The sequence below is a fragment of the Balaenoptera musculus genome, chromosome 10 (genome assembly GCF_009873245.2).
Source record: "Balaenoptera musculus isolate JJ_BM4_2016_0621 chromosome 10, mBalMus1.pri.v3, whole genome shotgun sequence".
NCBI lineage: Eukaryota > Metazoa > Chordata > Mammalia > Artiodactyla > Balaenopteridae > Balaenoptera > Balaenoptera musculus.
Genome location: NC_045794.1, coordinates 5255816 through 5269043, shown reverse-complemented (window position 1 = coordinate 5269043; position 13228 = coordinate 5255816). Strand labels below are relative to the sequence as shown.

Below are 13228 nucleotides of genomic sequence, written 5' to 3'. Positions count from 1 at the left end.
GAAAACCTCCCACGAAACTGCTGGGAACTGAGTCTCTCCCTCCACATTGGCTGCTCTTGGAAGAATTTCCCTTTCCATCTCTGTCCCAGCCTCTGCTCGCTCTCTCTCTTTAGGCAAGAGTCACAGACATTACTGTGCCACAGGAAAACACATGACAAACAACCCCTAACCCTTTTAGTAAAAGGGTTTAGTTCCCCCTCATAGTAAAAAATCAGACCTTCTCTAATGGCTCCATCCTTGACTGTGCCTCTGTTGAGAGGTCCCCCAAGAATTCAGGAGACTTTCTGCAGACAGACGGTAACTTAATACAGCAGCCCCAAAAGGAGATGTAAACACTGAAGGGGGACTGGGAAGAGACATTCCTGATTCGTACAAGAGCCAAAGAGTAAAAGCGAAATGTCAGAGGTTTAGAGTGACAATCTGAGGTCTCTCTACCAGTAACCCAACTCCAATTCAACTTGATTTCCTAGACTCGCTAATAGACCACAGTCTACAGTATCTTTCTCTCTTGTTCTTGCTCTCTCTCTTTCTCTCTCTCTCTTTTTCCCTCCCTTTCTCTCTCTTTTCCCCTCCCTCTCTCTCTCTTTCTCTCTCTCTCTCTCTCACACACACACAAACACACACATACACATGCACCAGAAGACAAGTACATGGAATAAATACACTGAAGGTTTCCTTGATGATCATTTAAATGCTGAGAAAGAGAAAGAATGGGAGTGAGTTATGAAAAGCAACTTTTCCCCCATTTTAATCCACAGTCATCAAAAGTCTTAGATACTTTTTAAAAAAGCTCCACAAAAGCAATGGTAGAATGAATTCTAACATGAAGGAATCCTAGACCTGAGCTATAATCTACACTAGGATACTAATGCAGTTTCTTTTGGAAAAACTATCCTTGACTCAAGCACTCTGCAGATGTATTTTGGAAGGAAGGTCCAGGGGGAGATACGGAGAGAAGCAGCAGGCAGACACGTCCTGAAAGCCGTTCACCTCCTCATAGCTGTACAGCACCTGAGGTTGCTCTGGGGACATTCTCTCCCTCCCACTGTGTGTGGGGTTGTCAGGACGGGACACACCTTGAGATGCCCTCCCTGCAGGGGACGCAAGAGGGACTCCGGCTCTACTGGTCCTTGACAAGATGGAAACGAGGAGCCACCTCCCTCTGCATGCAAATGTGGGATGCGATGCCAGGTCAGGGATGGGTGGGCCCTAGGACATTGAAACCAGCCCGCCTGGGTCACAGGGACCTTCTAGGTCCCCGAACTCCCAGCTCAGAGCCTGTTCCACGATACCACACACAGCGATTTTAGGAGGCGCTCACCAAACCCTGGGGTTGCTAAAAGCAGACCCAGTCAAGCTGCCCACACTTGTCTTTCCCAATCACTCTGTCTACAAGGACTCCTCCTTCCCCCAAACCCCCAAAGCCTCTGGGGTCCCTGCCACTCACGTGCCACGTACCAAACATATCTTGCCGCATCCTATGGTCTATTTCTTTGCAGGTCTGTCCCGACTTTCAACTAGACTGCAAGGCTCTTGAAGGCACGACTTAGCCTTCTTCGTCCTGGCACTCCACACGGTACCCAGGTACCCAGCATGGTAACTAAGAAGAGTCAAGAGAGGCACGAGGCCCCCTCCAAATAACACTTTTGTTAAGCAGATAAGAAAAACATCTAACAGATGTGTTATGTTTTTGAAACGCCCCCTTCTAAATTCCAACGAAGTTACTTAACAAGGACCTGATGTCTATTCTCTTTCTGCTGGTATCTGGACCCATTAAAAACAGGACGTGAAAAAAATGCTGAGGAGCTCACTGAGCAGGAAGGACTCATAGAGGACAAGAGTGGACAGTAGATGGCAGTCTGTCCCTGTGTCAGGAGTGGTCACAGAGACAACACACAGTGCAGCCCGGAGAAGCAGCGCTTAAAAGCCTCGGGCAGACGCACCTCCCCCGCCTGGGTTGACTACAGCCAAGAGCGCGGGGCTACTTCTGGAAAGCACACACACCTACACATCCACCCAGACCTAACATCTGTACATCACGTCCCTTCCCCAAACTCTCCCTGGGAAGAACCAATGGCTCCCATCACAACGGGCTCTGAGCTTGGTCAGGCCTTGGGGACTCAGGGACGAGAAAAAGTGAAGGCAGTTCATGGACCCTCCAGCCTGCTTCTGGTCCAGAGGATTCCCCATCATTATTCACACCAACACACAACATTCCATCCAGGAGCCCTGCGCTTGAACTTCCATGCTCACACGGCCCCTCCCTAGAGCACAGTGATGTAACTGGCCCGTTGCCCTCACCAGCTCCTAGACCCTGGAGCTCAGAGCTCAGCGTTAATCTCTGCATCTTCTCCAGCATCGAGCACAGGGCCTGAGACTCGGCAGCCACCAACAGGATGCTTAATGAACACTCTTTAAGCATGTGTTTTCTGAGTGTCTAGAGATAGATGGCCCTAATTCATGTGCAGTGACACCCAATCTTCCCATGACCAAAACCCACATTTGCAGAAGGACTTGGCAGACTAAGACACAGGGGAGAAGGGGGGTCTCTAAAGAGAGCAAGAACAGCCTTTCCTAGTGGGCCGGCAGCGAGCTTCACGACATCAGCCTCGGGACAGGCCGAAATGGGACACAGAGAACACCTATGGCTCTGGACCCTTGGGAAGGAGTACCACTTCTCTGAGTCCAGCCTCTCACCGCTGGACTCCCTGATAACCCACCTGTCATGCCTTCACTCACCCGACACATATCAAGGTGTTGGGGACACAGAGATGACAAGACAAGGTCCCTTTCTCTGCAGAGCCCACCTTCTAGCGAGAAGACAGAATACCGGGTGGTGTAACACAGGGAGACTGAGAGGGAGCCCCAGGATCCCTGGGGGATGCAGGGAGGCTTCCAGGAGAAGGTAATGGTGAAGCAAAGATGTGAAGGATGCTTTCAATATCCCTGGTGAAGAAGGGAGAGCTTTCTAAGCCCAATATACACACAGAATAAGCCCTCCGTGACCATCTCAAATTCAAGAACAGATGTATTTTTCTGCTACTCCTACCCTCTTGCAATCAGAGGACGTTTCCCTCTACATTCAAGCCCCTTATCAATCCATCCATCCAGGCTTTTCTACTAGCCCTCGATTCCCATAATTACTGATGAGTCAGGAAAGATTTGGGGGATCATCTAAGCCAGGAGCCTTTCACTCTCCATGGAGCAGAGACTCCCCAAATTGCACAGTGAGGCTCTGGGACAGTTTGGGGTGGAGTCTGGTATCTCTGCTCATAGCTCAGTATCCTTCTGATTTCACTCACCAAGTTCAGCTACCCAAAGAGAATTTTATCCCACATAAACCTTTCCCTATGCTTTCAACTCCCAATCCAAGATCTGCCACTGATCTGGCAAGCTTACTTCTTCAGCACTTTATAAACATGCACTCCTCCATGTGTTCAAGAACTTATCTGGCATCATATAACTTCATTTCCTCCTCCACCCCCTCCACATCTCTGCACATAAGTCCTCCAGAGGAGCAGGGATACCCAGAAATGCCAGGCATGGGCCACAGAGGGGCTTAGGGAGCAGCAGAGTCATGGAATATGTGACCTGTCATGATTGGCAGGGTCCTTTTGACCTTCCAGTGAATCCCATTCCCTCCTTTTCCGGAAGAGGAAACAGAGGCCCGTGGAGGGAGAATGCTTTGCTTAAGGTCGCACAGCTAGTTTGAGTCCTTTGCAAAGAGAGGTGAGGTGAGCAGTTTGGGGAGCAAAAGCTGGGTGTCAGGAGAGCTGGGCTCCTTCCCAATTACAGGACGCACGTGTTGGGAAACAGGTGATTTCCAGAGCTGCACTTTCCCTCCTGGACCCAGTGGAAGCAGGGGATGGATGTGCCCCATGATCCATCAGGAGTAGATCTGCTAGACACAGAATGGAAATAATCCCAGACTGAGATCTTGAACTATATTCCCTGAGGGATGATTTGGAGCCAGAGGGGGAGGATATTTTTAAATGCCATGGGCTCAGACCTAAAAACAGAGGGGGGGCAGGGCAAGACTGCTCTATCATAAAAAAAAAATGATAATAATAGGGCTGTGTCCTGTTACAAAGAAGGAAAGCATCACCCTACACGTGGAATGTTGTTTTAAACAAAGCAAACTCATATCTTTTGAGCACCCACAATTTCATAGGCATTAGGTTAACGTTGTCCACTTATAAGTACATTGCAAATACCTTTCAGCAATAGAACCCAGTCATTCTCATTCATTGCTTTGAAGATGTATGTGTGGTAGTGGTGATGGGAAAGTCAGTGGAGGGAGAAACAACAAGAGCCTTCAGTCACACCCTTCAGAGATGGTGGCAACATGCACCCCGAGAACACCTCTGGCTTCCCTACTTCTGGTATTGCCCAGAAGGGCATGCAGCAAGCAAGTGCCAGGGCTGGAAGACTCTAAAACTGCTCTGCTCTGCATCAAACAGAGCCTGGGGACCCCAGTCCTTGGCAGCAACTCCTGCCTTCAACCTCTCAGCAAGAAATACATGGCCCCTGTATACATGGAGAGAGTTCCCTAGCCTTTCAAGGAAAGCCATTTTCCAAATTCTGAAGAGCCCTCACATCCTCCATTCTCTTTTACTTTGATTCTGTGCAACCCTCATCACAGGACTCAAGAACGCTGGGACCCACCACCTCTCGTGGGCAAGTGGATCAAAACCAGATGTCCAGCCCCAATCTTATAGAGTTTACAAGGAGGCAATTGTGACTTAAATCAACACCCCCATTCTGGAAGGGCAGATTTCCTTGTCAACAGGACGGGAAGTAAAGGGGGAGGGCGATGGGAGCTAAGACAGATCTGACACATGCTTTCCAGCACGTGGCCAGAAAGCCTCAGCATTTGTCTTGCACATGAAAATGAACCTTCCCATGGAGCAAGTTACCCTGTGGGATGACAGACTTTGCAGAGGGCTATCAAGCAATCTCCCATCTGGATGACCTCACAGAATGCAGAAACAGAACCTGACTGGCAGGTGATGGACTTGGGATGGTCACAGGCTTCAGGCTAGAATGTCAGCACATCGAGATCTAGCTGTGTACCCGTAAACATACCCCTTAACCTCACATAACCTCAGTCTCCCCACCTGCAAAAGAGATTATTTTGGGCACTGAAATAACACCATGTGATATTTACAGTAATGCCTGGCACCCAGTAAGTACTCAAATATTAACTATCATCATCATCAATCATCTTCAAAGTGGGTACTTCTCTTAGTCAGAAACACTAATAAGCGTTCATGTGGAAGCTGGATGATTAGCATCGGGTCTACCAGAAAGCCAAACCCCACCCCTTAGAGCTCTGTACACACTGTGCAGGCGAAGCCAACTTCAAGAGCATTCTTGGCCAAAACAAAACTCTATGGCAAATTCTTCGCATGCCTTTCTGACTTTGACTCAGCCATTCCCCAAAGATAAAAACAGGAGCTCATTGAGGGTGTGCCAAGATGCACTCCAAGCAAAGCATATTAGCACTGAGCGAGTAGGAGGATGGGGCTACTGTAGAATCCTCAGATGGTGCAGTTGGAATGGAACTTTGAGATCCTCTAGTTCAAGTTCTTCATTTACAGATGGGTACGTCAAGGCCTGGAGAGACTATCCAGGGTCACACAACAGCAGCCTATTAGTGACGGAGCTCAGTGGCAAGCTTGGTCCCCCACCTCTAAGGCAGCCTGCTGCCCCAGGCTGTTTAAGAGGACCTTGGTCTGGGATCTTTTGAGATCAGTAAGCTGCCATTTACTCCTACAACTCTGGTCTTGAATGAGCAAGAACCTCAACCCTTTCAAAAAATCTCTGACTGAACAAAATCCATAGAAGACTGGGGGCTCAACAAAAGTCTTTCCTGGAGATGCTGCTGAAAAGTGAGCAATCACAACAGACCACACCAAAGTTCACATCAAAATCCTTCTCCAGCGAAACCACACTGACAGGCAGAGGTTAGTCCTGTAAGGATGCCCAGAGCCACAGACAGCCTCTGGTTGTTCCCAGTTAGGACTGCTTGAGAAGGACCATGGCACAGATGTGGACATGAAACAGCCAACGTATCCTCACCACCCAGAGGTGCATGCACACTCAGCCCCTCGGTATTTTTAGGTAGAAGGAAAGGCTGACTTAAGGAAAACTATCAACAACACGAAAAGACTTTAAAGATCTCTGTCCCTCTACATGTGCTTTCATAGGTTCTAAAATGAGTCCTCTGAAAGGCTTCCTTTGTCCAGCCTTGATCTTAATAGAAATCTGTTCAGGCAAGAATGAGGTTCTATCTGCACTGGCCTCAGACTTCCTAAAACTCACACATCCTCCATTCCCCAGATACAAATGGTCTGAAAAAAAGCTGCTCCCAATTTCTTCCACAAGCTGGCTCTTCTGCAAGACACAATACGGTGATGGTCCAATCTGAACCAGGTGCCCATATACCTGCCACCCATAACACAAGCTCTAGGAATGCCTCCTGCCCACCCAGGGCCCCTCCTGTGCTCTCGTGTCCCCCAGCACACACACAGCCCTGCTCTCCTCTCTCTCTGCACACACCTATCCACGCACAAAGTACATCCACGGAGCTTATCAGCAGCAGCACACGGGTCTTAGGCTGGTCTCCGGTAGATCTGGTCCTTCTCCAACAAACTCAATTTTAAAGAAAACTAAATGGAAAACCCTAGCAACGGTCATTAGTTCAGCATCCCCACCACCAGAAACTGCCTGCCTCATTAAAGAGTAAAACAGCAGCTGGTGAGGTTGGGAAGCAGGGTGGTGGGTTTGAAGGATCTTCTGTGTTGGCCTGACTCCCTGCTCTCATTCCCGCCAACACTGGATTTACATTCCTCACAGTTGGGGTGGGAGCGCTGTAACTGCTCAGGAAACAGTCTGGAGAAGCCTGGAGCGGGAACCGCCTGCTGCATTCGCCGTCCTGGATGGAGGGGCGGCGGGGGGAGGCCTGCACATCTGATCTGTCTGGGAGGGGAGCTGCGGAGATGGGAAATGTTATGTAATTAAACTCTGCCGGCCTGTCCCGCCTGGGGAATGTGAGAGCCATCAACAGTGACCTCTTCCAATCAACTTAATTGGCCCCATCTCGCCAAGAAAAGCAGCAGAATTGGTTTAGTGCCTCATGGAAATAGCTTAGCGCCTGACTATTTATGGCCACTGAACTCAAGGATGGATGGGAGCCTGATTCCGAGCCAGCAGTTCACAGCATGTGCTGACTTCTGGGAGGACTCGGAGGCTTGAGTGGGTTTCCTGGTCCCTCTTTTTTTTTTGGTCTCCATTTTTGTCTCTGGGGAAAGTGGCTGCACCGACTCGCTGCGTTGGGTGTCTGCAAAGATCCAAAGCCCATGCCCTCTTCTTACGGGCAGGCTCTTGCCTGCCAAGGACACGTAGCCGGGAGAAAAACAGACCTTCATAGTAACCCGGGTTGGCTGGACTTCGCTCTTCTTTTATTCTAACACGCCGAGAACAATGACTATTTTCTCTGTCCTCAAATCACATTTCTTTAGGCATTGTGGCCTGCAGAAAAGGGAAACGTCCGCGTCGGATAGTTAATAACATTGATTTGTGGACCACCTTTCTTCTGAATAGTTCAAAGACCTGTTATGAAAACAGATTGCCATCAACAGTAATCTAGGCTTGGCTGCCTCCATTTTATGGGCGAGTAAACTGAGGCGGTTATAGAAAGTTCTGTTTGCACCATGGGTGAGCAGTAGACACTCAGCGAGCATTAAGACTGTTTTACCAACTTGCACTGTAGAGAAGGAGGTCCAGGACCCATTTTTACAATGGTTCACATCCATGCTAGCGCCTGTATTCAACTCGGCGTCACCTCTGAGTAAAGCTTAGTACCCCTAAACACACCAAGCTTTGAAGGGGAGGGAAGCAGAGTGAATTTTCCTCCTCATTGAGTCATGGCAGACAACGCCATTTTACACAGAGAAACAATGGAGGATCAGAGAGATTAGAAAAATTTCCCGAGGTCACCCTGCTCCAAAGTGGCGGAACTGGACTAGAAACAAGCCATTCCCAATGGGAAACCTTCCATCTCCACCACGCCATCCTCCGAAATACTGCCGCAAGATCCTCTGACCAAGGGTCAGATTCTGTATCAACACTCTTACACAGATGAATTTCCCCTACAAATAAGGCAGAACCTCAAAATGACACAGCCATCATTTCAGGAAATCAAAAGTGTCGTGGGTCAAACAGATGAGGTTTATTCCCCCCAGACATATGCCCTCCCACGAATAGACCTAATAAATGAGGTTCCTGGTCAGCAGGTGTGTGCGGCCAAAGCACACCCCTCCCCCTGCTCTGTCCCAGTTACCTCCCCAGCTCTTGTTGGTATGAACCCAATCAACATCACATGCCCCTCCCTCCCCAAATGCTTCCTAATAAACCTGCAACCCTTCTTTTATCTGTACCTTTTAAACTTTGATACACATCTGAGCATCCAAGACGATTTTTATCCTTCCTCGGCCACAAAGAATTCCTGCAAAAACATACATTCCACTTCCTCCGCCAGAGCCAGCATACACGCCCCTCCTGTCCTCCAAGCTAGCCTTTCCCCAGTTACTTCACTCCAGACCCACGGCGTGTGCGCATGCATACACGCATATACGCACGCGCACACACACGTTAGCTTTACACTCACAGCCCAGAAGTCATCAAAGATTAACAAACACTCCCAACCTGCATCTCCCTGGCATCTTCCTGCTCACTGCCTCGCCCCTTCTCCAGCTCCACGTATGAAGCCTCGTCCCTGCCATGCTCTCAGAAACTCAGCCCTCCAGGGTATCAGCACCTGCATCCTGACCTGGCTTGCTGCACTCTCCACTCCCAGCCCACACCCCCTACAAGAAACAGAAACAGCCCTCAGCTCCCTCCCCAACACACAAAACTATCCATCACCCCTATCTTTCTGCACCCTTTTCACAAAAGCACAGGTACATTTCAAATCAGCTTCCCTGTGGCCTCCGAGATCCATAAACATCTCTAGAAACTGAATTATAGTGCTTGAAAAAAACCTCGACTAGCACCGAGCTCTCCTCGTTCCTCCTGGCAAAACTGTGGCAGTCCGCTGAGCCCTGGGAAGAAATTGTTCCAGGGCACCATGCCACGCCCCAGTACCCAGCAATTGGCTGAGCATCCAGTGGGCATTCCATTTCTTATTTCTTAAATAAGAAACCCATTATACAATATAATACTATGCACATCCCTTCCCGGCATGCAAAACACATTTCTCCACTCACTCAGATCTCACTCACACACATCCCCACCCGGTACCAACACACAGAGGACTTTTCCCCTTAAATGTACATCTCTCATCCTAAGCCTTCTCCAATTTCCTGCCCTCTGGGGAGGTGGAGAGCGGGAGAAGGCAAAAACCACCCCAGCATCCTTCTCTGCAAATGCCCCATCTCTCCATAATGTGTCTGAGCCCACACTTTTCTGTTCCCCACACACCCCAATGCCCTCCTGGCCAAATTTCCCAGCACTCACTCATAAGGTTCACACTCTGCTCTTTGCAGATAATCTCCCCCCCCCCATCCCTTCGGTAATCCGCAGGCGCCTAGGCTAACCTTCCACACACGTCCCCCACGCGGGCGCCCTCCCCCGCCACACCCACTCCGTGTGTCTGTGCAGGCACGCACGAGCCATCTGCTACAACACACCATACCTCTCCTCCTGCTCCGACACCCTTCGCAGGCACAGATTTCTCATTAGCTACACCTCTGTTCCCACATGCTCTCACCTGCTGCCCGTGCAGGAGAGCCTCAGAAACACACACCTCCACCTGCACACAGAGCAGGGCGAGCTCCCGCACTCTGGCCGTCCCCCATACACACCCTCACGCAGACACTTTCCAAAAAACCTCTTTCCCTGACCAAACAGAGCGCCCAGGGGTCCTGATCGCCCTCCACAGACGGCAGACCCGTTCACACAGAGCCACAGCCTCCACTTCCAGCTACAAAACAGTCCACACCAGCACAGAACCGTACACGCTCCTTCCTGCAACCCCGCAGACTTCCTACTCTCCCCCAGCACCATTCAGAGCTAGGTTTCTTTTCATCTCTTCCTCTCCCAACGCCAAACCCAGGTCTTGAGCGTTTGAGCCCAAGGCAGAGGCGGTTGGATTTTATCCCCTGAATCCCACCCCTCCACCTTCTTTCTGTCGGGGGCGGGAGGGGGGCAGGCTGAGGACCTGGGAGAATTCCTCAGTGCCGGGAAAACAGAACCGATTGCAAAGTTCCTTCCCGTTCCAACTTTCTCCATCCTGACATTTGGGGCAGAGGGTTTAGATGTGCCTCTGGCTCTCCGTTCCGCAGAGCGGGAGAGGACATCTCTTCATTACAGAGCACTTGCCCAGCACAGTGCTTAACCGACTGGAGTCCCCGGGGTGACACCCACCCCCTTTCAGCCCGCCCTCCCCACCCCCAGCTCCCGCCCCCTGCTCCTCGCGCACATAAACAAGTCCAAGACGCGCAGTCGCCAGCTCTCCAGCTCCGAGCTCAGCGCTCGGGCTGCGTCCAGGCAGCTGCCTGCACTGGACTCTGAACGTGCCGCCCGCCGCCAGAGGTCGAGAGCAGGCTGTCTAGTTCGGTGTTTCCTCCACCTGGAAGCCCCGGGCCTCGGATCCAGCGAGAGGGATCCTTACTAGACAGCAGCCCTCACCCGGTGCGGCTCGGGGGTCTCAGTGCTGTGCCTCTGGGGACGCAGCAGCCAAACTCCCCCAGAGAAGCAGCGTCTCCTCGCCGCGCACCCACTCGCGCCCGAAAGCCACAAGCAGAGTCCCCTCCCCCACCCCAGGCCCGCCTTTCCCGAATCTTCAGCTCCCGAGCGTTCCAAATGTCCTTCGGAGTGTGAGTCTACCACCCCGAGCTCTAGCTCAGGGGCCACGGAGAAATTTGGTGCTTGGGGGTCCTCTGAAGTCCGACCTAGCTGCGCCGGGCCCCGGGCCTCCCAGCCTCCCGGTACCTCCGATTCCCAGAGCTGGCCCGGAGGAACCGCGAGGAGCTCCCCAGGGACCGCTCGGGCCCCGTGCCCGCCGCTCCCGGCGGCGACCCAGACGCGCGGGCCGCGCGCACGGCTCCAGCATCTGCGTAGAGACCCAGGGTTGGGTGGCCGCCGGCCAGGACGAGCCCGGGGTGCGGGGCTGCTTCCGAGAAAGCTCTGAGCGGAGGCAGGGGGGACTCCAGCAGGTAGCCACGCCACGCACGGAGTCTCAACTCCCAAAACTGGGAAGCGACTCTCCGGGGCCGGAGCTCCGCGTCCCCTCCCCCGCCCCAGCCCCCGCCCGGCCCGGGAGGGGGAGGAGAGCGGAGAGCTTGGCGAGGCGGCGAGCGGGGCGCGGGGGGCGCGTGCGGGGAGCGACGGCGGCACCCTCGCCTCCCCGCCGCCCCGGAGACGGCTGCCACCCCCTTTTGTTACGCGATGCGCGAGGAGCCTTCCCTGCGGGAGTAGACGGGTGCGTTGGTGAGCGGCCGGCGGTTTTCCCGAAGCCCCTTCCTGCCCTTCCGTCGTCCCCCTTTCCCCTCGCCTGCGCCCCCCACCATTTCCAATCCCGGTCCCTTAAACCCGATCACTTCCCAGATATTGGGCGGTTTCTCCAGCAGTCGAGGCACGGGAGGGAGGAGGTGGGAAGGAGTGTCCGTGCGCGGGGGCGGGCGGGGGGCTGTGATCGCACCTCGGCCTGGGCAGATCCGGGCGCAAACTTCGGGAAGGCACGAGCGGGGGAAAGTGCGGGAGCGCGGCGCGATGGGGTGAGGGCGGGGTGCGGAGCCCGGGCCCCGCGCGGGTCCCCGGCCCCGAACCTGCCCGCCCAGCGTGCCCGCCTCCCCTTACCGTGGCAGAAGTGACCATGGCATCCGTGTGACCGTTTCCAGGGACGTCGACATGAAGAGAAAGGTGGACGCGAGCTCGGTCATTCAAAGTCTCTCCCACCCCGCCGCCGCCGCCAGCCCCCAGCAGGGGACAAAAAGAGGAGAAAGGAGAGGGAAGAAAGTAGTTGCGCCGGGCTCTCTCGGGGGCCTCGCGCGGAGCTGCTACGATGGGGAGAAGAGCCTTCAACTCTGAGTCCCGTGAACATAATCTGCGCGGTTATAACCAGCCAACCCGGCCAGATGGCTGCGCGCTCAGCGCCTTAACCCCTTCGGCGCCGCGCCGGCCGCCCCCGCGCCCGGCCGGCCGCGCGAGCCTGCGCCCCAGCGCCCCTCCGGCTGGGGTCGGGAGCCACTGGGGGCACCGGGTTATTTCCCCTGTCCTTTCTTAAAGAAAAATATCCCCAACCTCCAAGTTGGTAGTATGCTTCAGTTTGCCCCTCCATCTCCGTTTTAGAGATCCAAGAAAAAACGAAATATTTAACTTTTCACACTGCACTTTACACATTCATGCCTTCAGTCTGTCTTATTTGTTCTTTTTCTTGAAAAATCTCTTTTTGATCTTCTTTTTGCTTTTCATCTAAGGTTTTTCTTTACAAAGCAGAAGGGCCTTTCTTGCCCCTTGCCTCGGGAGGCTTGGGTCGAATGTGCGAACTTCTCCGAACCTTCGACCCTTAAAGCTCCAGATCTCTCCCCACCCCCTACCAAGAGCACCCGTCCATCCTTTCCGCTCCCCACCACCGGAGCGCGCCCCGGGACACCGTTCCCTGGCGTGCCCGCCACTCCGGGACCAGCACCCAAGGCGCTGCAGGCGGTCCAGGCGGATCAAGCCAGACAGGTATGGGGTCGGGGGGGGGGGGACGGGGCGGGGGGGGGGGGGGGGGGGGGGGGGGCGCGCGCTTGTGTGTTTGTGCGAGCGTGAGCGTGGAAGGAAGAGGGTGATGAATCGGAGCCTCCCGCTCCACGAAGCCTTCAACTTCTTCTAAGCCCCTTCCTTCCGAATGAGGGTCGGGCCCTGCAGCCGAGCGCCTGCCCAGCACCCACCAGTCTGCACGCGGGGACAGCGCGGGAAGCAGAAAGCCAAGCGACAGACCAACCTCTCTAAGCGCTCCGAAAGGAGTGACGCCCACTTCCCCACCCTTAGATTATTCGAGGAAAGGACGGGGGAGTGCAGGGTGCAAAATCTCTTATTTCGAGATAACTTTAGCCGCCCATTAGACCCCGCTTGCGGTGAGCTCGGTCTCTCTAAATTTACCCTAGTTAATGCGTTTTGCTTTCGCCATTTGCCATCAAGAGAAGTGGGGGGGGGGGGATGTCACTGAGGGGTCAAT

The 13228-nt window shown here is 53.3% G+C and overlaps 1 protein-coding gene across 2 annotated transcripts in view; it reads right to left on the bottom strand.

Moving 5' to 3' along the window:
- The window catches only part of NTF3 (neurotrophin 3), a 66390-nt gene extending 54305 nt beyond the window's left edge, over positions 1–12085 (bottom strand). Inside the window, exon 1 of one of the 2 annotated variants that reach the window (XM_036864733.1) lies at positions 11863–12085. In XM_036864733.1, the coding sequence (XP_036720628.1) occupies positions 11863–11880 (18 nt within the window). In that variant the 5' untranslated portion in view covers positions 11881–12085. Of the gene's footprint in view, positions 1–7424; positions 7480–11862 lie in introns of those variants that run through there. The other variant, XM_036864734.1, reaches the window with a different exon arrangement.
- Positions 12086–13228: the final 1143 nt, after the last annotated feature.